General features: G+C 43.3%; 1 protein-coding gene across 9 annotated transcripts in view; it reads left to right on the top strand.

The window, feature by feature from the left end:
• The first annotated feature begins 1,625 nt into the window (after nt 1–1,625).
• The window catches only part of LOC103352182 (nuclear pore complex protein Nup133), a 31,699-nt gene continuing 6,030 nt past the window's right edge, over nt 1,626–27,294 (top strand). For 2 of the 9 annotated variants that reach the window (XR_011381703.1, XM_070056035.1), the window contains exons 1-8: nt 1,626–3,613; nt 6,167–6,292; nt 7,054–7,197; nt 10,299–12,776; nt 14,207–14,310; nt 15,345–15,502; nt 19,299–19,462; nt 21,949–22,043. Coding sequence is in view for 3 of the 9 variants with exons in the window: in XM_070056035.1 (XP_069912136.1) it covers nt 19,321–19,462; nt 21,949–22,043 (237 nt within the window). In the remaining 6 variants the exon portion in view is untranslated. Of the gene's footprint in view, nt 3,614–4,985; nt 6,056–6,163; nt 6,293–7,053; nt 7,198–10,298; nt 12,777–14,206; nt 14,311–14,353; nt 14,748–15,344; nt 15,503–19,298; nt 19,463–21,948; nt 22,044–24,339; nt 25,185–27,294 lie in introns of those variants that run through there. The other 7 variants (XR_011381705.1, XR_011381708.1, XR_011381704.1 and 4 more) reach the window with 7 other exon arrangements.

Raw genomic sequence — 27,294 nt, 5'->3', positions numbered from 1 at the left:
ATAATCCAAAGTTGTACTTATGAAATTTATATTTATTAAGTTGTGCTCTGGAGCAGCATGTGTGAGATACTAGTCAGGAGCATTGTGGAGGCCTGCTACATAGCAATGCTCTTGGTCATTTTGTGATCCCCCTCGAAATCACACCAAATATGTGTCTCTTCATACTATGATGAAGAAGAGCTGACTACTGAGCTTAGAAGTCACTAGAGGGTCTGGGCAGACAAATCATGCTTGTGAGCCTGTAAACTGGACCTCCCAGGTCAGCATACCAGAGTATTCAATTTTTTATAACAGAATGTATAGGAGTGTGAGTAACTAGAGGAGTGATTACCATGGGCTCTAGGCTGAGTGGACTTCATCCTGGTTATGAAGCCCTGGAACACAATCACCTCACCTCTTTCAGATCCCAGCCAGACAACAGTTTGTGGAAACTTAGTTGTGCAACAACCTCCTGTGATTCTTTTATGATGATAGTTATGGCATTACACAAGTTCAAGGAACTGTTACCTGACTGTCAACCAGCTTCAGCCCCTGAAGATCTGCTCCTGGTTCCATTGGCCACACCCTCTGCAGGGTTTTTGAATCCTTGCTTTTTGAACTCCTTAAAATTCCCATTCTGCCCACACTAGCAAGATGGAAGTGTGAGAACCCCACCCCCCATGCTGCTATCATCCCCGTCTTTCTCTTCTCTTCTAACCTTGTCCCCTGATAAGGGGATAAGGATTAGATTGGATTTTTGAGAGTACATCTGTGCTTCTCCTTTTTTGGTCCAAATCCTCATCCCACTGCTTATCACCAACAGCCTTCCCAGAACTCCCTCTCTGACCTCTCCCATCCTCCACACTAATGAAAGGGACATAGCAGCTCTGGTTACTTCATATTCATGCAGAGATATAAGTGATGTGAAAGGGCTTTAGAAAATGAGTTAGCTGGGGCCAGCGTTGTGGCTTAGTGGGTTAATGCCCGGCCTGAAGCACCAGCATCCCATATGGGTGCCAGACCTAATCCCAGCTGCTCCTCTTCTGGTTCAGCTCTCTGCTATGGCCTGGGAAAGCAGTAGAAGATGGCCCAAGTCCTTGGGCCCTTGCACTCATGCGAGAGACCAGGAAGAGGCTCCTGGCTCCTGGTTTTGGATCAGCGCAGCCCCAGCCATTGTGGCCATCTAGGGAGTGAACCACCAGGTGGAAGACCTCTCTCTCTGTCTCTACCTCTCTCTAACACTGCCTGTCAAATAAATAAAATATTTTAAAAAATAATAAAAAGAAAAGAAAAAGAAAATGAGTTAGCTGAACTGGGGAACTGATATCTTCCCACATCTCCCAATTCCTACAACACACTTCAGTTCTAGGTGCCAACATTCTAATGGTATCCATGGCCTTTGGTCACTCTGCCTAGGGATAGGCCAAAGAACATGTTACCCCTAGAAGGACTGTCATATAGACCCATTTCTTCTCTGTCCTATTTCCCTTGATTACCCTTGAATTTATCCCATGGCACCATTTCCCTGATGGGTGGGGCTACTCACTGCCCAGAGGGGTAGGGCATGTTGATGTCATAAGGGACCCTGTGACACGGGCTGGCCTATAAAAGTAGCTGTAGTCCTGGACACCTACGAGTCGCTGATTCTGACTTCTGGACGCAGGACAGAATGACAGATAAGACTAAAAAAAGTTTTGCCTCCCAAGACCATATTCCCCCTTATTCTGTATCTTCCCTCTGGCCTGACCCTGCTGATCCTGAACCCTGGCTTCACCTATCTGGTCCTCCACCCCAGCCTGACGCCCCTAGATCGATATTTGAGTCTTATCCTGCATTTCTGAACTGGCCTTATCCTCCTCTGCACCCTCTACTCCATCCCAACTATCCATCCTTCCCTCGTGTCCCTTCGCACCATGCCAAAGCCCCGCGTCCTGCATCTGGATCTCACCCTCCTCCTAGTGCCCTGCCCACATCTGACTCTGCTTCTCCTCTCCTGGACCCTCCTCCCGGACCAGTGTTTGAGCCTTTCCCTCCTCTTGCTCCTCCTTACTTGCCCCACCCTCCTTCTGATCCTGCACCCCAGCCTGGCCCTGCTCCTGCCCCTCCAGCTTCCCGTCGTAGGCTTCCACAAAACCCTCTTCCTGCTCCTAGTTCCTCCCTCAAGTCTCATCCCCCTTGTCATAGGAAACACCAGCCATGCCCTTCTTCTGTCACTAAACCTAAGCCCCACCCACCCCCTGCTCCCAAGCACAAGCCTCGCCCTCCTGCATCTAAACCCAAGTCCAAACCTCCCCCAGATGTTCCTCTCTGCCTTCCTTTCCCCTGTGGCCGTGATTTACGCAAACGCTTCCTAGCCCTTCTTTCTCAACACCCTCACCCTTCTCCTACCCTTTTACACCTACACCACCTTCCTGTCACTGCCCTTCGTAAACCTCGTCTCTTGTCCAGCCTATCTCCACAGCGCCACCTTCCTTCAGTCCGTTCAACTTGGCGCGAACCTTTCATTGCCCCTGTACACCGCCCTCACCCTCCTCCTGGTCCCCCAGCCCGCTCTCCACGTTCTGCTGCTTCTCGGCGCCATCTTCGGCTTTCCTCTAGTCTCTCTCCGCAACGCCACCCTCATTCTGTCCCCTCCCGTCGGCGCCAGCCTCCTACTACATCTGTGCAGCACCCTCACCCTCCTGGTCCCCCAGCCCGCTCTCGGCGTCCTGCTGCTTCTCCGCTCTGTGCTCGCCTGCCTTCTGATCCTGCACCCAAGCCTCGCACTCCTCCTGCTGCTCTCTCCCAGCCTCAGCCTCACCCTCCTTCTGACCCTCCTCCCAAGTCTTACCCTCATTTTCGTTCTCCTTATCACTCATTTCCTCTTTTTCTTCCACTCCAGCCTCTTGTTGCTGCGCCCCAGCCTGTCCGTCTTTCTTCTCCGTCCTTCCAGCCTCACCCTCCTCCGTATCCTCCATCTCAGCCCCGTGCTGCTCCTCCTCCTCACCCTCCTGACCATGCTCACCTGCGCTCTGTACCTCGACGCTTGCCTCGCCCCCCTGCTCGTCCATCCCAGCCTGACCGCTCCTCAGGCTCTTCCTTCCCGCCCCACCCTCGCTAAGGTCCTTCTCCCTAGCCTCACCCTCCTCTTCCTCCACCTCCTTCCTCTCATTCCTCCATAGCAACCTCAACCTTCTGCAACTATGTCCTGTCTGCCCATTTGTCTCCCACACCAGCCTGATCTTCCACACTGTTCTTACCTTCCGTATGACCTCTCGCTTCAGTCTTGCCCTGCCTCAGCCCGTCAAATTATAATCCTCTAATCTACCCTCCTCCAGGTCTCCTCACTTTGTCATCTTTTTCCATCCCTGACAAATGATACCCCTTCCCAGCACCTGACCTTATTCACTCCACACCCAGCTCCTCAAGATTCTGTTCCTAATCGTACCTAACCTGCTCATGGCCCTGTGTTATCCTATCTGTTCCTACTCAGCCTCTATGTTATCCCCAACTCCTCCTTCTTACTAGTCCTCTAGACCCTAACACACCCCCACCCACTTGTGATCCAGTCACCCCATCCATACCTACTGGTTCACACTGCCACAGTTCTGGTGAAGCTCCCCGTTATGACAACCGGACTTCCAGAAACATGATGGTGGGTATAGGGGATGTGGCCCAGGGACAGATTATCCCTCAGCCTGAAATATTACTTGGTTCTTTACAGGACCCTTTTCCATGAGCAAGTCCTGGTTAAGTGACTAAAGTATTTTGCCTTCATCTGCACTTGGTTCCTCTGAATAGACTAGAGTACCTCTAACAATTTCCTTTTCTCTGAACAAGCAGTTAGATCCTCTCCTGCCTGATTAGTGTGCTTGCATCAGCCTTTACAACATGGTTGGAGCAGACCAAACTGCAGGAGCCTAATGGAGGAGAGAATGAGAGGGATTCATCCCCTCTGTTCTTGGGGAGGGTGTGTTCTGTTGCTCTGCCCTGAGTTAAAGTGAGTGAAAGAAACAGGGAGCCCTGAGAACTCAGCTACAGGGCATGAGGATTCCACTGTAGGCTGCTGGGGACCTGTGTGGTTTTTGTTTGTTGTTGGTTTGGTGGGGTGGTGGTAGTTATAGTTGACTTGATCTGGTTGTGCTCAAACTTTTTTGTTCCTTTTACTCCCCAAATATTTTATAACAAGGTCCAGGGTCACTAGACTGCTTTCCAATATCTTGAATGTACACGTTGTTGAATAAGCATGGTGCAGTCTCTGGCGTTGCCCACAGGAATCTGACTTTTATAGTAATTTCATCTCCTTGGAATTTCAGCAAATCCCTGTAGCAGGCATGCAATGGAGAGGAGGAGTCACTGATTGGCTGGTGAACAATGACATCATTATCTCCAGTGGCTGGACTCCATTTCTGTGGATGACAGCTATCCAATAACACAACTCCAATGTGTGCAGAGAGATGAGAACAATTCTGGAAAATCCTGATGCCTCTGGCCTCTAAGCTATAGCTCTTCTGCTCCCTTATGCAGGAAAAAGCAGTCCTTCTTTGAGGGATTAAGAAACTCATGTCCCTTGGACCAGGCTTAGCTGCAAGGATAGACAGGTCTGTTTCTATTGTAATTGAGTCCGCAAGTTGCTCTATGAGTGAGCTGTCCTGAAGGTTTTAGTTTTCTTCTGGCATCTCTGTCCCAGAATTGACAAAACAGGTCCGCCAGTTGTAAGGGTGCCAAAACCAAGATGATTGAGATTCCATTTACACCATAGAGAATTTGAGGCACTAAAGTGTTGATTCCATTGGATAGATGACATTTAGAGATGCAGTTATCTTTGGCTAGATTTGCAAGATTGATACAATGAATAGCAACTCTTCTCAGGGCAAATACTTCCCAGGGCCAAACCAGTTGGCTTGTTCTGTTTATTAAAATAGCCACACCCCAATGCTGACAATTCAGTGGAGATTTTGATTCCCATGAATTTAGAAGGTTGGTTCTCTTACTGATAGTCAGCCTGTCTCCACAGTTGCTACCATGATCATACTGTATCACATCTGTACAGTAAAGTTCTTCAGGATGTTGCAGCATCATTATAGGATTTGACAAACAGGCATCCCAAAACTTGAGAGTCTCATCCAAGCCACTGGTCATCATACATCAATAACTGTAGACTGGGGCTTTGATCAAATGGTTGTTTCTAATAGGAATATCATGGTGTGCAGTCTGTAGCACTTGGTTGCTATTGAGGTCCTGAATTTTGACACTGCTATATCAAAAGACAACACACTGATATATAGAAAGTTGTATTTTGCACAATACAAATCTTAGGCCCAAGGATTATCATGAATCCTCACACAACTGCATGAAATCCCCACATTCCTTGAAATGTTACTGTTTTGCTCCTTTGACATTTTAATAATTGTCCTAATGTGTACTTTTACTAAACTAAATCTATGTGCTATTTAGGAAATTCATATCCTACCATTATTCTGCTGGTAGAAAAATGTTGTGGGTAGTGGTGGTCTCAGCTGCTGTGGTATAGGCTGTGGGACATAAGGTGGGGGAAATTCTCCTTGATTTGAGGAATGCATCAGTTCAGGGCATGTGGATACATAGGAGAATGATAGTATGAACTGTGGTACTTGCATTGAAATGGTGTGGACACATGACATTTTCTGAGGCACTATGTGAATTTTATGGATCCCATTGTCTTCTACCACTTGTGATGTGTAACCAAGAGGAAGATATATAGGTGGCAGAGGACCACTTGGGGACATCAGAGGCACATAGGCAGCCCATTGAATATTCTGAATTCTTTAGTGTTGATAGTGAGAGTCTCCCCAGGAATAACTTGTACCAGTATAATCTGTTGTATCCAGTATTGAGGAAAGGAAGACCATCTGGCCTCTCTCTGGGGATGTTATCATCGTGTGTGAATACTTAGTAGTATGCCGGGTTGCAGTGGTGGTGTCCCTACGATAGCTCTCCATGTCCTCGAGTGGACCGCAGCAGCCTTATGACCTCCATTCACTTGTTTTTAAAATGATTCTCCACATGACAGAGCTGAGCAGCAACCAATGGCCAAGCCCTGCAGGCGTAGAGACAGGTAACATGTAGTCATATATATTTTGTGTATGAGATCAGCAGAGGGTTTATATTCTGGGCATCTGTTGTAAAGTGTGAGATGTTTGACTTCCTCCAAAATCTTTTTCAGCAGATTGGCCTACATGAGGTCTAGTCAGCGGGTGACCACTTCTTTCTTCTGCCACATAACCCCAAGCTCTATTCTGATGGTATCCAGAAGTGGCCCAGTAGCCAAGTCATATCTGAGCATCTGGGTCAGGTGAGTTCAGAGCTGGAATGGGACAGAGGATGGAATGGGACACTCAGAGGCACAACATGGGGTAGGGGTGGGACAAAGACAAAACAGATTGGGGGTTATAGAATCTGGAATGGATTTGGAAAGATTACATGTGAGCTCCTAAAAAGCTTGGGCAGATGCTATTAGATTAGGGGGATGAGCTTTTCAGACCCTGGAATGTGAACTAAAGCTAAAGAAAGGAACTCAGGAAGTTGAGAGAAAGGGCCACAGAGCTGTGAGATCCAGGGCCACACTGTGTCCCCAGCCTGAACAGTCCTGAAATCCTTGTGCTTAATGAGTGAGTGAATGAAGAATGAAGGAAACACACAATGAGTGGAACCCAGGCCTCAGAGTTGGTGTGTGGGTGCCTCCTAAAACCAGGACTTGGGGGAGGAGTTCTTTCTTTTCCAGGACTGTTTCTGTTGCTTTAAGATAAAGTATATCAAATAAGGCATGTAGTGGAGGCAGATTCAAAGAAGTAATAATAGCCCTCCTGAATTATACTCATAATAAAACTTACATGTCTGTTTCCATGGTTACAAGTCAACACTTATGTGTATGTTACCATAGTTACAAACCAATAACGTGTAAAATACCAAGTTGGTTAGGTTATCAAAGAGTGATTTTTTTCTTATTGGTGATTCAGGACACCTTGGTTCAGATTGTTTTATCAAATGTGCGAAACATCCATTTTTTTGTTTGAGACAAAGAGGGTTTGACTGTGGCCATCTGCTTTAATGCAGGAGAGGATTCTGGCTTCCTCTAGCATCTTCTTTTAAGAAATGATTGGCCCAGATGAAGTCTGGTCATGAAGTCCTTCTCTTTCCTGGGTCTGCCACATGACAAAAGGGATTTGAATTCAAGAGAGATCCAGATCTGCTTGCCAGGTGAGTCAGTGTTGAAGTGGGCAGTAGAGGAATCCTAAACATTGAATGTTGGGTTCAAACGTGGTACAGCACAAACACGGAATTGAAGCTACAGTACAGAGAATGGTTTTTGAAAAGTGATATGTGTGTGCTCATGTAAATGTTGGGTAGGTATTCTCAAACAGAAAGAAAAAGAGTAAGAAGATTCTAGGCCATGGAACCTTAGCTGATGGAAGGAACGATGAAATAGGAAACTGCAGAAATGTCCTAACAGCTAGCTTGTTCCACACTGTCTGTTCCTGATGTAAACACATCCTGAAACACACTGGCCCAGAGTGAAAGGACGTGCAGTCCATAAGGGGATGGGGCCGGCATTCTCCACTGCGTCAAGACACCATTTGGGAGGCCTGTGTTCCTTCTCAGTGTGCCTAAACATTTGTGAAGTGTGCAGTGGGAAGAGTGCAGGCTTTAGATCAGTGTTTAACTGCTGACAAAGACCAGGGGCCAGGGCTAGTTACACTCCCGTGCAAGGCCTTTGTTCATTCCTTTCTCTTATTTAAGGTATACATAGGGCTCAGTGTCACAGAAACAGAAAATAGAATGCTGATTGCCAGGGACTAGGGGGAGGGGAAATGAAGAGTAGGTTAATGCTTGGTAAAAAGTTCTGGAGACTGCATTCAGCAGGAGTCTACTTTAAACAGTCCTAAAAATGACTGCAATGTAGAATTTCAAATTGTGCTCTACCCCCAATGAAAAAAATCAGAACATAGCTTAACTGCAATAGCATCATGTTAGATTAGGAAAGGTTTATGTTCCTACATTGGCCACATTGGGCTGAATTATTTGTCACATATGAAACGGTGTGTGTGTATGTGTGTGTGTGAGAAAGACAGAGAGAGATTCTTTGCTTCCAATAGTGTCAGAGAGGCTATTGACTCCTTCTAAAATGTTTTTTAATAGACAATTTGCCCAGGTGAAATACAATAATCAGGGTGAGTCTGCCATGTACAAGATGGCCAGCCCTTTGCTAGCAGTGTCCAGATGAAGATTTCCAATAGCTCATGTAAGCAAATATTGGGAAGCTGTCCTCAAATCAGGTTTCTGGGAGGCATGCCGTGGAGCTGTGCTCAATACATAGAATTAGAGTTGCTCCATTATTTCAAGTGCATTCCTCCCTGATATAAGGACGTCCTGAACTATACTTTCCTTTACAACTGTGTGAGGAAAGAAACGAGTGGAATACATAGTGAGAAAGGACACATATGAGTTGATGTTTGGGGATTTATTAAAGCAGGGCTGGTCCACCCCTTCAGAGCTGTTGTACTGGTGCTAGCATTAAAATAACCTCTCTCATTAAACATATTTATTTACATGAAGAGAACAGATTTCATATATTTCATATATTCAGTTTCAATCCTACAATGATTCTTCCCACCTTTTCTGTCTCCTTTCCCTTCCTCCTTCCTCCTGTTTTTTTTCCCCCCTTTTAATATTGTTTAGTTTTTGAAAACAAGAATTAGGAGGAGAGAAAGAGAGATCTTCCATCTGGTAGGTCACTTCCCAGATGGCCACAATGGCCAGGGCTGAGCCAGGCCAAACACAGGAGCCAGGAGCTTCCTCCAGGTCTCCCACTTGGGATACCATAGTCCAAACACTTGAGCCAATCTCAGCCTTTTTTGCCAGGCCTTTAGTGGTTGTTGTGCACAGGACATAAACCAGCACCCATATGGGATGCTGGTGGCCACAAAACACTCAACCCCACACATTCAATGCACTTCATACTCACAGGTTTAATCCTGCACTCAATGAAGAACTCAACCAGAAAAAATACAAAGACCACTCTTGTGCAATAGTAGACGAGGGCTATAAAAAATGATCAACCATAAGGATGTCAGCTTCACTCATATACATCAATGCAGGGGGTACAGATGACCCTTTCATATGCTGATTTCATTTCCTTTGGGTAAATTCCCAAGAGTGTAAGGGCTGGGTCATACGATAGATGTATTTTCAGATTTTTGAAGAATCTCAATACTGTCTTCCACAGTGGCTGTACTAGTTTACATTCCCACCAACAGTGGACTAGGTATCTTTTCTCCCACAGCTTCAAAAGCATTTCTCTTTCTTTTTCTTTTTAATTTTTGGATGATAGGCATTTTCACTTAGGTGACATGAAATTCATTGTGGTTTTTATTTGCATTTCCATGATGGTTAGTGACCCCGAGCATTTGTCCATGTGTCTGTTGGCCATTTGGATTTCATCCTTTGAAGAATGCCTTTTCATCTCCATTGTCCATTTATTCATGGGGTTATTTGTTTTGTTTTGGTTCAGTTTCTTGAGCCCCTTATATGTTTTATATCTTAATGGTTTATCAGGAGAATAGTTTGCAAATATTTTCTACCATTCAGTCTGATGCCTCTTCTCTTTGTCAAGTGTTTCCTTTGCTGTTCATGAACTTCTTAGCTTGAGCTGGGTTTCACACATGGGTGCAGGGGACCAAGGACTTGGGTGATCTGCTGCTGCTTTCCCAGGTGCATTAGTAGGGATCTGGATTAGAAGTGCAGCAGCTGGGTCTCCAACCTGTGCACATATGGGATACCAGCATCATAGGCAGAGGCTTAATCTGCTACACACAATGCTGGCCTCATCTATTGGCCCTTTGTAGTTCATCCTTTGAAAAATGCCTATTTATGTCCTTTACCCATTTTTTCACTGGATTGTTTGTTTTGTGTATACTCAGTTTCATGAGCTCCTTATTATCCTAACATACTAATCCTTTATCAGCTGACTAGTTTGCAGACATTTCTCCCATTCTGTCATTGTCTGTTTGCTTTGCTGTTTCCTTTGCTGTTCAAAAGCTCCTTAGTTTGATGTAATCCCATTTGCCTATTTTTCTTTTACTACCTGTGCTTCTGGTTTCATAAAAATATGGAACATTGCTTTTAATGTTGTGGCAGATTGAAAAAAAATCTACATTGTACATGTGGGGGGGTGTGGGTGGTGATTGTGGCTGTGTGTATGTGTGTGTGTGTTGCATGCATGCATGGTGACAATAGGCAAACAGGATTTGGAAGCTTTTCAAGATGGAGAAATTTTTGACTCTTTCTTAAATCTTTTATAGAAAATGAATGATGCAGAGGAATGTTTCCAATGAAGCACGTATCACCTGCACTGTATGAAGGAAAAGCATTCTGAGATGATAGAAAGGAGTTACACTGTGCAACACAGAGATTGGCAAGCTCCAGGACAACGTCAGATCAAATATTCAGACAGAACTAAGATACTGGTGGTCAAGGTTGTTTAAAGGAAAGTGTGATATTGGTGGTCAAAGTTGCATAAGAAAAATATGGGCGGTCAAGTTGTGTAAAGGAAAGTGTGATATTGGTGGTCAAGCTTGTATAAATAAGATGTTGGTGGTCAAGGTTGTATAAAGGAAAGTGTGATATTGGTGGTCAAGCTTGTTTAAGTAAGATATTGGTGGTCAAGGTTGTTTAAAGAAAAGTGTGATATTGGTGGTCAAGGTTGCCACCAATATCTTACTTAAACAACCTTGACCACCACTATCTTAGTTCTGTCTGAATCTTGATCTTACATATGTCCTGCAGCTTGCCAATATCTGTGTTGCACCAAATGTATGAACTCTCCAGAGAGAGAGAAAGGACTGGGGTTTCAACAACTGGGTACACACTGACTCCAAGTCTTTGCTTGCATCTCCTGGAAATGCTCCACCCACTCCATTTGTGACTGAGTGCTCCAGGATGCACTCCATCAGAAACACACTCTGCAGAACATTGCCATTATGCAGAGCAACCATTATGTTTTGGGTCCCGCTGCATCTGGTGCAAGCTATTCCCCACTTTTCTTTTGAAGAAACAGTTACCCACTGTCCAAGTGAGCACACAGGTACTGTTTCAATGTCTGTTTTCAACCCTATAGGCACAGGCACATATTCTGGCCTGCCACTGCCAAACATCTACTCTTACCCCTCTGCTCATTCACATTCCCTCTCATTTTATCCCAAGCACCAGTACAACTGCCTCAAAGACAGCAGCCAGCCCCAGCTTTCAAATGTTTGTGTCCTTCCTCACTACATCCTTAATTCATCCTCTCACTCACTCACCTGTACAGTACGAGCATATTTCAGGATGCCTTTACAACAGGAGGAATACTGCTGACCACATTCGCTGCTTGGAAAACCTCCTAATTTCTTGTGTGCTGCACAAAGGCCAAATTAGGCACATTGGTGCTTAGAATTGGTGGCAGATTGCCAGATGAACATGGCTTGCTTATAAGACTATGTCAACCATTTTTGTGTCACCACCAAATGAAGACTCCTTTGGACAAGATAGGCAGAGACATTGTGTCATGCCAAATTAGGCACATTGGTGCTTAGAATTGGTGGCAGATTGCCAGATGCATATGACTGGCTTAAGAGACTATGTTGACTGCTCTTGTGTCACCACCACAAGTTGGAGATTCCTTTGGGCAAGACAGGCAGAGATATTGTGTCATGCCAAATTAGGCACATTGGTGCTTAGAATTGGTGGCAGATTGCTGGATGCATATGACTGGCTTAAGAGACTATGTTGACTGCTCTTGTGTCACCACCACAAGTTGGAGATTCCTTTGGGCAAGACAGGCAGAGACATTGTGTCATGCCAAATTAGGCACATTGGTGTCTACACCTCAGCTAGCAGTTTTGCAGAGGTGTGACTGGTATCATGACCAGAACATGGTAATGATCATCAATGCTTCAACTGCTGTTACCATTGTGATAACCAAGTTGAAATCATGGAACTCAAGGATATTCTAAGATAATATTGCTTGCAGTTTGACCCAGCACTTTATAGAGGGGAGCCACACATTCCTCATCATACCTGGACAGTATACTACTCCTCAGGAAAGTATCGTGGCTGCCCTCAGACACCTTGTGAAGCCTAAGAATGACAAAAAGAGGACCAACAAGCTCATCCTGCACCAGTCAGACTAAGATGTCGAGTTTAAGGATAAGTGGCAGAAATCAAGGAGTACTGACAACAGTGTGTGGAGAAGATTCAATGGCCAGATCCTGACCCCCAACATTGGTTTTGGGAACAATAGGAAAACAAAGCTTCCTGGTGGCATCTGAAAGTTCCTAGCCCTCAATGTCAAGGAGCTGGAGGTGTTGCTATTACACAACAAATCTTGCCATGCTGAGATTGCTCAGTGTTTCCTCCATGAACCATCATGGAGAGGGCATCATGGAGAGAGCAGCCCAGCTGGCATCAGAGTCACCAATCCCAATGCCAGGCTGAACAGTGAAGAAAATGGATAGCTCCTGTGCACATTTCATTTGTGTTTAAATAGAACCATTAAAACTAAAAAAAGAAAAAAAAGAAAAAAAAGAAAAGCCTGCTGAAGGTAGCTGTTTGGTCCAGAAAGCTGAAAATTAACAATGATCTGTCCTTCATCTGTCGTCAGCTGAATATGAAACAGTCTGTGGCTGAGTTCATGAGCTACTTGTGTGGAGATAGGAACAGGAAGATTTCAAGATTCTACACAATGCTGTGTGCATCTCTTTCCAAAAATCAGGGAGAAAAAAAAAAAAAAACAACCAAGAGTAAGTCCAGGGTTTCCTTCTGTTTTGTACCCCCCTCCTCCACCATTCTGCCTTTAAGCAGAGAGCAATCTCAAGTTAACTAAATTCCTAGGGCTGTTAACACGTTTATGAAAGTTTACTACCAGACATAGCAATAGGTTAATTTAGTTTTTGTCACTTATTAGATAATGTATTTTGTATATCTTCATAGTGAAGTAGTTTATTGTACCTTTAAGCAACTCCTTTTTGAAAATGAAGTTCTTTTTGAGGAACATGATTTTTCTTTGAAATGTTTAATGTAAGTGAGAATTTATTTGTGTTCCTTGGTGAAAAATTATACACATTGCTGTTTCTTATAGAGGGCAAAATAATCTGTTTATAATAAAAATGAAAGAATTTTTTTCAGATGTGTTAGTCATTACATAAACTGCTTATATTGCTATAACAAACTTAGAATGCCACGGTGTAGCAGCCTAAAATACTGAGAAAAGTAATTTCTTTTTATGATATTTATGATGTTATTAGAGATAAACATCAGGAATCAGTAATCTAGAAGGAAAACCTGAGAATTAACAAATCATAGTCTAAAGAGATACAGAATGTTATCTGATTATATGAAATTGAAATACTAATTTCCCCATGTATAGAGAAAAAAAAATGAACCAATTTCCCAGAGGAAGAACAAATATAACTTAGTTTGCCATGATACTCATGCTTGCTTCCCCACAAAGGGAATTGAAGTTGAACAGAAAGTGTGGTGGCACCCTTGGTGACCCTGTAAGGAGGTGGGCTTAAGACTCCCCAGGCACTGCCACAGGCCTCCTGCCCAGAGAGAGGATGGCGGAGGATGTGATTTATGAGTCAGAACTGAAAGAATGCTAAACCTAAGCCCAAGATACATTTTTTTTTGCCTTTGGATGTATTTCTAAAGTGGCTATCAAAGTGAAGTAGAGAACTTTGTTATCTGTTTTGGTATTTTGTTAAGTTTTGAATATTCAAAAGTAGCTTTTGCTGTGAATACTATTTGCTGTGTATGACAGTTACCTTTTTTGGTGAAGCACATGATAATAAAGATGTTGGCGAATGGGGCCAGTGCTATGGTGTAGTGGGTGAAGTTGCGGCCCATAGCACGAACGTCCCATATGCTCCACTTTCAATCCAGCTCCCTGCCAATGTACCTGGGAAGGCAGCCCAAGTTCCTGGGCTCCTACCACCCACATGGGAAACTTGGAAGAAACACTTGGTTCCAGGCTTCAGCCCAGCACAGCCCTGGGCTTTGTGGCCATTTCTGGAGTGAACCAGTGGATGAAGATTGCTCTGTCTCTCCTTCTCTCTCTCTGTAATTCTGCCTTTCAAATTAGTAAATAAATCTTTTAAGAAAAGATTTTGATATAAAGAAATTTTAACAGCTTGACCTATTCACACTTTAAACCCCTCTTGTTTTTCTTTAGTTGATGATCAACTGAGTGTTCATGTCGATGAAGGTGGATGAGCTTGTCTAACCTGCAAAGAGAAACTGATTATTTGGAAGATTTCTCTGTCACCTATGACTAAGGTAACGATTCTTGAGAGAGCTTGAAGGAGATAGAAGACAGGGCTATCAATGGGTTCTTACCTTTGACCTTCATTTTCTAGTCAGTAGAGGGTAGTGATGTGCTTCAGGCTTTATGGGTTAGCATTTCCATAGAGTATGAAATGCCAAGCATGTATACACATTTGTGTATTAAAGAAAAGGCTTTCCTCCCATTAGTAATTTTTAAACATCATTTACATTTAATAAAATCAGAGACATTTTTTAATGAACATAATGCAAATCATTTTGCTGACTGAACTCTAAGACTAAATGCCATCCATATAAGCTAATGAACTGTGAGTTTGTCACCAGAGAAGGATCCATCCATCACTGGCTAAGCCTGGCTGGGGAAGACACCTAGAGAGACTCTTGTAGATTTGGGAGGTGATAAGACTTACAATTTCCTAAAAGCAGTGCAGGTATGGTGGATATTGCTTATATTGATTGGAAAATTGTGTTTTGACTTGGAAGTGAGATTTGAATGAATACACATCTAGGGTTTTGAACAGATCATTCAGACCAGGGATCCATCAAAAACAGTTAAGGAAAAAGAATGCAAGGATCTTAACACTTAGACAAAGGAAGTTCTTCACATAGGACTCTCAGCTAGCAGTGCTGGGTGGTAGTCAGTGGGGTTCATTTCTTTCAGAGACATTTTGTGAGAGTAGCTTGAACCTCTGAGGCACTGTGATGGATGTTTTTCTAATATCTACTCTGTGGGTTTACCAAACACATAAAATCTCATACTTAATTTGTTGCACATGCAATATTATGAGCCTATAACTTAAAAGTCAGAATTAAAAAATATATGGTGAACTTTTTTCTACTACAAAGCTTTTCATTTTGAATGGATGGACTCCTGAGTATCATTATTTTAAGAAAATAATATTGTTCTTTTTATTATTCTTTAGATTTATTTAAGGTGAAGATAATTTTTCTCTGTATCAAAGCATTTGTTGTTACTCTGTCCTATTGTTAGATGCATAACTGAACTAATCTCATGATGTTGTTCACAGGGAGGAAGTTTTATTTTGTCCTCATCAGGAAGCCAACTAATTTGGTTGATCCCTGAAAGCTCAGGAAAGATTCATCAGCATATTCTGCCTCAAGGGCAAGGCATCCAGCGAAGGTTTCTTCTCTCTTTGGAATTTTGTCTCCTAGTAGTGATCTCATAGTAAGTTTATAAAGTAACTGCTTTCACACTTAATTCTTTGTGAAATTAGTTAGGTTGAAAGTTTCTTATGAAGTTGGCATTGTACCATATGAACACTGGTACATACAAAATAAAACCTTTGATTTTCTTCAGTGAACCATTTTTCTTATGATGATAAATCAGTTCATACTAACCCTCTCCATATGCTGTAACATTAATACCCTCACTTCAGACACATCACCTTATAAGTACTTTTTTAATTAAAACAGTTATCTAAGATTTTTTTAAGATTTATTTATTTATTTGAAAGAGTTACACAGAGAGAGAATAGGCAGAGAGAGAGAGAGAGAGAGAGAGAGAGAGAGGTCTTCCATCCAATGGTTCACTCCCCAAATGGCCGCAATGGCTGGAACTGCACCAATCTGAAGCCAGGAGCCAAGAGCTTCTTCTGGGTCTCCCACACAGGTTCAGGGGCCCAAGTTTTTGGGCCATCTTCTTCTGCTTTCCCAGGCCATATCAGAGAGCTGGATTAGAAGAGGAGCAGCCAACACTCAACCCAAGGCCCACATGGGATGCTGGCACCACAGGCAGAAGCTTAACTGACTGCCACAGCACTGGCCCCTTAGCCCTTTTCTAATCTCTTCCAGCTTCTCATTTCTTTTTTGCATTCCTCACAGCAAATGACTTAGCCTCCGATAGCACAGAGATCAGAGAAGCTAGATAAGAACTCCCTGAACATATAGCATCTAGAAAACAGCCTTGTGCCTTGGGCTTGTTTACATAACACAGAGTTCAGAAGTGGCACAGGAGCAAGCCCCAGTGCACAGGTACCCTTGGGTCTCTGCTTGGGTGATATTTGTTAGTGTGCAGTTGGTCAGAGCAAGTTGAAGGGTGGAGCCCACAGTGAGAAAGCGTTCAAGGGAGATGAATTCAGATTTTAGTTGATCCTAGTTATGTTTTCTATATGCCATGTATTCCGGAACAGTCTTTATGAGATGTGATAAATTCATATATGATTGATCACCCAGGAAAATTGAATCCAGCCATTGTTCTACCCCTTACATTTGAGCTGAGTGAGACTTTGAACAAATTGCTGAATGTTTTTGGCATTCTATTTCTTCCTTTGCTCAATGTTGAGTGGGGAAGGAGTTGGAATAGATGAAGAATCATTAGTGTATCCAGCAGACACTTGGTTTGAAGCCTATTCTGTTTGCTTCCTCAGTTTTCAGCCTCAGCTTATGAATGCAGAACCCCAATCAGTGCTGCCAGATGCACAGTGGCTCACTCTCACAACAGGGATAGCAGTTAGACTGAAAGTGCTTTTAAAGGCTTAATACTGTGCCTCCAAAGTGGGCCTTCTGGCAAAGAGGGTTAAGCCACTGCTTGGGATACCCACATTCCTTATTGGAGTGCTGGTTCAAGACCTAGCAGCTTTCTGCTTTTCCATCCCAGGAGGCAGCGGAAGATGGCTTGGGCCCCTGGTGCTCATGTAGGTGACAACATGTGGAGTTCCAGGCTCCAGGCTCTGTGCCCCTGCCTTCTGCTTGGCCCAGCCCTAGTAAACCAGCAGATTAAAAGTCTCTCTCTCTCTCTCTCTCTCTCTCTCTCTCTCTCTGCCTCTGTGTGTGTGTGTGTGTGTGAGAGAGAGAGAGAGAGAGAGAGAGAGAGATTCTGCCTCTCCAGAACTGGAAAATAAATAAATTAACAAATGAACAAACATAAACAAGACAGAAACTGCCTCATAATAATTTCCTAAGGGTAGTTCTGGTCATGAAGGGGTACCATTAAATGGGGTTTTGTTAAATCTTACTTAATATTTTTATAATCTTGTTGCATGGTTCAATCTCACTGCAAAGATTTAGATTATCTTATTTTACATGTTTATTCTTTAATTAAAATTCTGTCAGATTTGTGATATCTCAGAATGTCAATAACATTGTAGATAAGTGGCTGCTGTAGCAAATCACCACAGAAGGGGTAGGTTCAAACCACAGAATGTATTTGCTCATAGTCTGGAGGTCAGAAGTCCAAAATCAAGACATCAGCAAGGCTACATTCCCTCCAAGGTTCTGGGGAAAAACCCTTCCCTGCCCCTCTGCTAGCTGCTGGTGGTTGATGCTGGTCTTTCCCATTCCTGCCATTGTAGATGAATCACTCCAGTTTCTGTCTCCACTGACACTTGGCCTCTGCCCACTGTAGCTGTCTTCATGTTGCCTAAGGGCACCACTTACTGGACAGAGCCCATTCTAACCCTTATCTTAACTTACTACATTTACAAAGACTTTATTTCTAAATAAGACCACATTTGTCTGATAGGCCATCTAGTCACCTCTCTATATCACAGTGAACACGAGTGTCTACAAAGCTAGAATGTATCCTGACACCTCGGTGCCTTTCTGTTGTCAAAAGGATTAAGTTCAAACTCTGTAATATAGTTTACAAGGCTTTGTCTACTCTGGTTTTATAATCCACCCCCTCTGAATTTATCTCATTCCTTCATGGGAACTGTGTTTAATCTGCCTTTGGTTCATTGACATCTGGTTGTGCTCTGATGTCTCTGACCAGTTTAGAAGAGTCTGCTTCTTTCAAGGGCTCACCTGCCCTTTACTTGGTTGTTCTGGAAGCTGTCCTTCCAGATACTTCCCTCCTTGTAGGATTTCATCCTATCCATTGGTTTCAGGTCTCTCTAGAGATCTGGGCTTACTTGCTATTAGACATGGAAATATGCTCTGTGCATCTGCATACCCCTCTCTATATTCTCTGCAACTTGTTTAACCCCTTCCTTAGCCATTAGGGCTTGGATTGACCGTCTCTTCCTCCAGCAGGTCTTGCCACTCTGATACATTGCTTTGCTCCATAGTCCTCTGTTCTTGTCCTGTCACAATACTTGTCATTGCTTTTTTAATTTTCTGACATTCAGGTCTGTTTCTTAACATCTAGTTTATCATTCTGTGTGCAGTGTTTAGCTATAGGTATTCTGAATATATTTATTGAATCAGTGGTTACATAATATTTTTCTCACTTTTAATTAAAAAGTTTAAATACGGCCGGCGCCGTGGCTCAATAGGCTAATCCTCCACCTTGCGGCGCCGGCACACCGGGTTCTAGTCCCGGTCGGGGCGCCGGATTCTGTCCCGGTTGCCCCTCTTCCAGGCCAGCTCTCTGCTATGGCCAGGGAGTGCAGTGGAGGATGGCCCAGGTGCTTGGGCCCTGCACCCCATGGGAGACCAGGAGAGGCACCTGGCTCCTGGCTCCTGCCAGGATCAGCGCGGTGCGCCGGCTGCAGCGGCGGCCATTGGAGGGTGAACCAACGGCAAAGGAAGACCTTTCTCTCTCTGTCTCTCTCTCTCACTGTCCACTCTGCCTGTCAAAAAAAAAAAAAAAAAAAAAAGTTTAAATAAAAACACTTCAGGCTGAGATGTATACATGGGACTTTAATTTCACAATTTTTTGTGGTTAGTGTCTTTTGTTTAAGAGATTTATTTATTTATTTGAAAGGCAAGGTGATAGCCAGACATCTTCCATCCACTGGTTCACTCCCCAAATTCACTTTCTGCAAGGGCTGGGCTGAGCCAGGCCAAAGCAGGAAGCCAGAAACTCCATCTGAGAGTCCCACATGGGTGGCAGGGACTCAAGTACTTGAGCTATGATCTGCTGATTCCCAGGAGCCTTATCAGGGAGCTGGATGGGAAACAGAGTAGCTGAGACTCAAACTGGCAGAGCAGCTTAACCTGCTGCACCCCAAAGCCTCCCCTCATAGTTAGTTTTGAAAATGTTTTACCTCCCTTAATATTTTTGTTTTCCAATTCTGTTTCAGAAAAGATTTCTGTCATGCTCAGATGACGGTTGATGAGCTGTTTTCCTCTCACGCTAATCTGGATTCTGATTGTGAACTAGACAGGGTTCTTACCCAAATCAGCGTAGACCTGATGGGTGACTATCCAGCTTCTGACCCACGGTGGGCTGAATCTGTCCCAGAAGGTAAGGATATTCTGTGTTTGTATAAAAACCATTTTTATAATATGTAATGTCTGTATTAAAAGTGTCTCTCAAAGCACATTTTAAAATTTCTCAAGTGATTGGCAATTAAGTTTTGTTTTGTTTTAAAAATGTATTTATTTATTTGAGAGCTGGAGTTACAGACAGATAGTGAGGTGTTCCATCTGCTGCTTTATTCCCAAATGGCCACAATGGCCGGAGCTGAGCTGATCCAAAGCCAGAAGCCAGAAGCTTCCTCCGGATCTCCCACATGGGTTCAGGGGCCCAAGCACTTGGGCCATCTTCCATTGCTTTCCCAGGTCATAAGCAGAGAGTTGAATTGGAAGAGGAGCAGCCAGCACACAAACCATGGCCCATATGGGATGCCAGCACTGCAGGTGGAGGCTTAACCTTTACACCACAGTGCTGGCCCCCAATTCAGTATTTTTACAATCTTTCTCATAAAGATTTTGAAGAGGCCTCAGAACAGACCTAGGTTATAGACTATGAGGGAACATTGGAGCAAATCCTTATATTCTGTCTGAGGCATATTACTGAGCTTTCTCAAGATTTTTATTTCTAAAAGGAAATTGTGTAGCAGGTTAAACTGCTGCCTGCAGTGCCAGCATTCCATATGGCTAAAAGTTCCTGTCCTGGCTGTACCACTTCCAATCCAGCTCCCTACTATTGCATTGGGAAAGTGGCAGAAGGTACCTATGTGCTTGGGCCCCTACTACCCACATGGGAGACACAGAAGAAGCTCCTGACTTCCTGGCCTCACCCTGGCCATTGTGGTCATTGGGGGAGTGAACCAGTGGATGGGAGATCCCTCTCTGTCAGTCACTCTCTCTCTTTCAAATAAATAAATAATTCCCTAAAAAAAAAGGAATTAAATTGGTGGTGTCAGAAAGCATTTGGTATGTATTTACCCCTAAATTATTAAGGATAATTTTGGCATGATCAGTATATTTGACTGATAGAGGTTGTACATTCTCAGGAGAGTAGCAGTAAGCAAATCTCAGTATGTAGAAGAGGGGTGTAGCAGGTTAGTGTCTCTAGTGACTGCCAACTTACTCTTCCATCCACTATAGCAGGGAGGATACTCTGGGGGTTCCTGAGGACATTCCTCTCCCTGATATCCTACTTCTTAGTGAGTTTTCTGAGCATTGCTCAAGACTTAGGAAGAAGACATCAGCACTCATCTTCCTTTGACTGTTCCTGAGTTTTTAAATTTGGATGACATAAATGATTAAACCAGTAATAACATGTTCTTCATTTTGAATTAATGCATAGGAATTGTATGAAACTCCCAAAATTTTCCTCCAAATTTTTAGAATTCTTGGGTAATTTTATAAATAATTTAGTTGAGGGGTTGCTACTTTCCCATTCTTTTTAAATTTTCTTTTAAAAAATAATCATTTTTACCATTGAAAGGTACAGAGACAGAAGGAAAATTCTTATTCACTGATTCACTCCCCCAATTGCCTGCAATAGCCCAGAGTGTGCCAAGTCAAAGCCTGGAGCCAGGAACTCAATCTGGGTCTCCCATGGTGGCAGGGACCCAAGTGCTTGAGCTATCACCACTGCTTTCCAGGGTGTGCACTAGCAGGAAGCTAGAATTGGAAGCGGGGCTAGGGCTCAAGTATGGGATGTGGGCCTCTTAAGCCTCGTCTTTTTTTCTTTTTTTAAAACATTAATTTATTTTTAAGGAATGCAAATTTCCTGTCTACAACTTTAGGAATATAGTTATTCTTCCTATCATACCCAGCCTCCCACCCACACTCCGACTCTGACCCCGAGCCCTCCTCCTCCTCTTCCCAGTCCCATTCTCCATTAAGATTCATTTTCAATTAACTTTGTACACAGAAGACCAACTCTATACCAAGTAAAGCTTTCAACAATTTGCACACATGCACACACACACACACACACACAAAACCTGGGAACAGGTATCACATTTAATTCTAATACAACTCATTGAGGACAAAGTTCCTGCATGGAAAGTTAGTACCCAGTGACTCCTGTTGTTCCTTTAACAGTTAACACTCTTAATGTATGATGTCAGTGACCACCCGAGGCTCTTGACATGAGCTGCCTAGGCTATGGAAGCCTTTTGAATCCACAATCCCCATCAGCATTTTTAGACAAGGCCATTAACAAAGTGGAAGTTCTCTCCTCCCTTCAGAGAAAAGTGCATCCTTCTTTGATGGCCACTTCTTTCCATTGGGGTCTCACAGAGATCCTTCATGTAGAGTGTTTTTTTTTTTTTTTTTTTTTTTTTTTTTTTTTTTTTTTTGCCGCATTGTCATGGCTTTCCATGCCTGAAATGCTCTCACAGGCTTTTCAGCCAGACCAGGAAGCCTGAAGGGCTGAGCCTCATCTTAACCACTGGGCCAGTCACCTGCCCCTGGTAGGTTTCATTTTAGTAGCAGTCATTATCCTGAGACCAGTCTGCTGGGGGTTTCAGTTTTGTTACCCTGTTTTTGCAGAAGCACCTGGGTTCAGCGACACATCACTGATTATTCTTCACCAGCTGGAAGATAAGATGAAAGCCCATTCTTTCCTTATGGACTTTATTCATCAAGTAAGGGTCCAGGTTGCTGCACAGGGAGGTGGGGACTCTTGATGTTTGTGCTCTACATTGTCAGCTCTCTTCAATGTAACAGGAAATACCCCCTCTCTGTACTGAGGAGATTTTTTTATGTGGGAGGTGAAGTGTTTTCTGTGCTGACTTAAAATAGGCCTGTTTGGAGGCCTATTGCTCTAACTACAAAGACTGCATTGAAGATTAGATAAAAAGAAGAAAAATAATGTATTTCAGGAGAAATGTTCTTTTCAGCTTTTTAAAAAAAGTTTTTGGTAACACAGTATTTTAAGTCCAGTTCTTTAAAAAACAGGATTTCATTCAGAATTTCTGTGTACTTTTATGTAAACCCTTAGATTGTCATAAGTTGATTTTATATTATTAGAAAGATAGTGAAAAATATTAAGACAGTGATAGATTCTTATGTGGATTTAAAATATTTAAGTATCAGAATGAAATCCTCATTAATATTTTTCTTTGAAAAGAAGTATATAATCAATAATGGTTTCTAGACATATTTCAAATGCAAATGAAGGATTTTAATACTTTTTAAAATTTTATATTATTGGGGCTGGCACTGTGGCACAATAGGCTAATCTCCTACTTGTGGGGCTGGCATCCCACTTAAGCACCAGTTCTAGTCCTGGCTGCTCCTCTTCTAATCCAGCTCTCTGCTATGGCCTGAAAAAGCAGCAGAAGATGGTCCAAGTCCTTGGGCCCCTGAACCCACATGGGAGACCCAGAAGAAGCTCCTGGCTCCTGGCTTCAAATTGGTGCAGTTCCAGCCATTGCGGCCATTTGGGGAGTGAACCATCGGATGGAAGACCTCTCTCTCTGTCTCTGCCTCTGCTTCTCTGTTACTCTACCTCTCAAATAAATAAGCAAATCTTAAAAAATTATTTATTTATTTATTTAAAAGGGAAAAAGAGAGAGACATTGAGATAGCTCTTGTCTGCTAGTTCACTGTCCAAATTCCCATAGCAGCTGGAGCTGGGCCAGGCTAAAACCAGGAGCCTGGAATTTCATCTGGCTCTCCTGAGTGGGTGATATGGCCCAACCATTTGAGCCTTTGCCTGCTGCTTCCCACAGCGCTAGAATCAGGAGCAGGACCGGGACTTGATCCAGGAATTCTGATATAGAATGTGGGCATCCCAAGCAAAGTCTTTACACCAAATTCCCTCCTCTTTATTTCCATTTTGGCTTATTTTTTTTCAAGTCCAGGAATGCCTCTGTGTTAAGGACTCCCCAGTCTGGAACTTTCTGAGATGCTGAGAATGTTCTGTATCTGTGTTGTCCAGTATGGTAGTAGCTACCAGCCACATGTGGCTACTGAGTCTTTTATTTGTGGATAGAGCTACTGAGAAACTAAAAATTATTTGATTTAAACAAAAACTTAAATAGCTAGTATGGATAGTGGGTACTTTTTAAAAAGATTTATTTATTTATTTGAAAGGCAGAGTTTACAGAGAGAAAGAGACAGAGAGAGATCTGTCTTCCATTCTCTGGTTGAATCTCCAAATGGCTATAACTGCCAGAGCTGGGTCAGTCCAAAGCCAGGAGCTTCTTGCAGATCTCTCACATGGGTGCAGGGACCCAAGGACCTGGGCCACCTTCTACTGCTTTTCCAGGCACACTAACAATGAACTGGATTGGAAGCAGAGCAGCTAAGACTCCAACTGTCACCCATATGGGATAACGGTGTTTCAGGCAGCAGCTCTGCCTGCTATACCACAACACCTGGTGGCTACCTTTCTGGTACAATTCTAGAAGATTCCAGATGTGACTTGATTGTTTTTAATCTCACATTCTGCATTAATTTTTTTAAAGATTTATTTATTTGAAAGACAAAATTAGAGCGAGAGATCTTCCATCTGCTGGTTCATTCCCCCAAATGGCTACAATAGCCAGGGCTGGGCCAGGCTGTAGCCAGAAGCCTGGAACTCCGTGTGAGTTTCCTATGTTAATGGCAGGGGAGCACTAGGGCCATGCTTTCCAAAGCATATTAGCAGGGAGCTGTATTGGACGTAGAGCAGCCATGACTTGAACTGGCACTCATATGGGATGCTAAGTTTCCAGCTCCCAAAGGTCTTGCAAGAATTTATTGGTATAGACAGAAAAGAGCCATTGCACTATTTTTAAGGAGAGAGAGAGATAGAGTGTGGGTGTGTGTGTTTGTGTGTGTGTGTTGTGACTGGAATGCCAGCCTGCATCTGGTGGAATGTATGTTACCCTAATGCTGTCAGCTTTGGTGTGTGACTGTAATGCTTTCTGAGAAGATGTGTTTGTCTGTTGCCAGGTTGGCTTATTTGGACATCTGTGCACTTTTCCAGTGAGAAGGATGCCAATAGCCACGCGACTGTTGCTTTGTGAGCATGCTGAAAAGCTGTCAGCCACCATTGTTCTCAAGAACCACCACTTTGCCTTTCCAACCTTGTGAACACAGCCATCTCCCTTGCTTTGAACAAGAGGGAGTGTGATATTCCATCCAGTCTGACTCCTGCAGATATCATTTTTAGAGAGGCAAGATGGGTCCTTTACCCTTCATGTGGCTTCAAAGATTTATTCATTTATTTGAAAAGCAGAGTAACGGGCAGAGAGAGAGGGAGAAAGAGGTGTTCCATCTGCTGGTTCACTCCTCAGTTGGTCACTATGGCCAGGGCTGGGCCTTTCTTCCAGGTCTCCCACACAGCTTACTGCTTTACCAGGCCATAGCAGAGAGCTGGATTGGAAGTGGAGCAGCTGGGACTCAAACCAGTGCCCATATGGGAGGCCAGCACTGCAGGCAGTGGCTTCACCTGCTATGCCACAGTGCTGGCCCCCATAGTTTTCTTGCAAGTGCACCCATGCCCTCTGCTCCCTGCTAGGTTAGACAAATGTGAGGTTCCAGCAGATGGCCAGAGATCAGAGTAGTTATTCTAGTTTCTCCCTCACCTGCATCCACAGCATGTGTGCTGTGTCCTCTGCCAAAAACCACAACTCCTGGCTAGCTGCTGTGACTGCACCACTAGTAACTGCCCCCTGAGGCCTCAGTGTAAGAGGGGTGAAAATGGACCCCCTGTGTTGCTCTCTGATCCCTCCCTAATTCTGCCTACACCCTTGTAAACTGTCCCTTCACTGAACTCTTTCCCTGCCTTCCACCCATAATCCTGATATACTTTACTTTATTTTTTTAAATTTATTTGAAAGTCAGAGTTACACAGACAGAGGAGACACAGAGAGAGAGAAGTCCTCCATCTGATGGCTCACTCCCCAGTTGACTGCAACTGCTGGAGCTGCACCAATCTGAAGCTAAGAGCCAGGAGCCTCCTCTGGGTCTCCCATGCAGTTGCAGGGACCCAAGCACCTGGGCCATCCTCCACTGCTTTCCCAGGCCACAGCAGAGAGCCGGATCAAAACTGGAGCAGCCAGGACTTGAACCTTGTGATCTAACAAATTGTTACAATTTTTGTGTCACTTTTTAAAAAATTTTATTTACAGTATACAAATTTCATGTATATCATATATACAGATTTAGGAACACAGTGATCACTTGTGGTATTCATACATAATTTTTCATGGTAAAAACAAAGTTTTTTTAAGAAATTATTAATGACATGATTTGAAAGAATTCAGCAAGAGTCTGCCTAGTTCCTTTTTCTGCATTTGGGTCCAAGGACAAATGGCATTGTAGTTAATGCAGTGTATGTACACTTACCAGTTAACAGAATAGAAAGGGTCTGGGAATGATCGGTTGAATATGTGATTCATGAGTAGCACAGTGATACTTCAGGAATAACATACAGCATAACTGAAGATCTGATTGGATTTGCCCAAGAATGCTCCCGATAAAAAAATGCTGACATGTAGAACTCCTGACATCAGCATTTGTCTTCACATCTCTTGAAGCTTACTACTAGTCTTCAGCTTCCTTTGGGTGTAGCTCTCCAGATCCTCCCATATGGCATAACCACAGTGCCAGAGAAAGAGAACATGCATACAACAAAAGGAACTTTGCTTCTTTTTTTATTACCTTTCTGCTTGTCCACATTGTCTAGATGGCAAATTACATTAAAAAAGAAAGATTTATTTATATATTTATTTGAAATGCAGAGTTACAGAGAAAGATGGAGAGATAGAGACATCTTCATCTGTTGGTTCACTCCCCAAATGGCCATAATGGCCAGGGCTGGGCCAGGCCAGAGTCAGGAGCCAGGAGTTTCATCCAGGTCTCCCACATGGATGGCAGGGGCCACGTTACTTGGGCCATTTTCTTCTGCTTTTCCTAGGCCAACAGCAGGGAACTGGATCTGAAGTGGAGCAGCTGGGGCCCAAACCAGTGCCTATATAGGATACCAACATCACAGGGGTGGCTTTACTTGCTACACCACAGCGCTGGCCTAAGAAAATTATATTTCTGAAGAGTTAACTTAACATTTTAGGAAAAACTGGTTAATTCAAATTGATTTATGATCGGTGGGCATGTAGGGAGATATTTTTATTTGGCAGCCCTGATATAAAGTACAGTTATACATCACTTGACAGTAGGGACATGTTCTGAGAAATCTTTTGTTAGATAATTTCATTGTTGTATAAACGTCATAGAGTGTACTGACACAAACTGAGAAACTACAATGTCAGCTTATGGGGCCACCATCATAAGTGTTTTTGGTTCACTAAACCATATGGTACACAACTGTAAAGTGTACAGAATCAGCTGAGGGTGCAGACTGCACCTTGACTCTGCCTCCAGTTTGGGAAGCGGGCCAGTTCCTCCTAAGGCTTTCTAAAAGCAGGTCTAACTATATTTAAAACCACTGAATACACATGTGATGAGAGAATCTAGCAAATGTTTTGCTGTTTTATTTGCTTTTGTATTTTCTGGTTTTCTATATCCTCTGTACTTTCATTACATTTTTCATGTCAACAATATAAAAAGTTCTTGCACTTAGTTTTTACAAACTAAATGTGGAGGTTTCTAGCTTGGGATATTAGGATAACTTTGGCTAAGATCAAAAATACTAAAGGAAGAGCAAGGTTTACAAGAGAGAATGAATTCATCTAGGCCACATTTTGCATGCATTTATGTCTTATTCTTTCAGCAAATTTGTGAGCTCCTTGAGAGGCAACAAATTCATTTTTTAAATATATATTTACTTGAAAGGCAAAGATACACACACACACACACACACACAGAGAGAGAGAGAGAGAGAGAGAGAGAGAGAGAGAGAGATTCCTTCATCCATTGATTTACTCCCCAAATAGCTGCTACAGC

The sequence above is a fragment of the Oryctolagus cuniculus genome, chromosome 13, assembly GCF_964237555.1.
Source record: "Oryctolagus cuniculus chromosome 13, mOryCun1.1, whole genome shotgun sequence".
NCBI lineage: Eukaryota > Metazoa > Chordata > Mammalia > Lagomorpha > Leporidae > Oryctolagus > Oryctolagus cuniculus.
The sequence above is the reverse complement of the archived record's forward strand: the minus strand, read 5'-3'. Positions and strand labels throughout refer to the sequence as shown.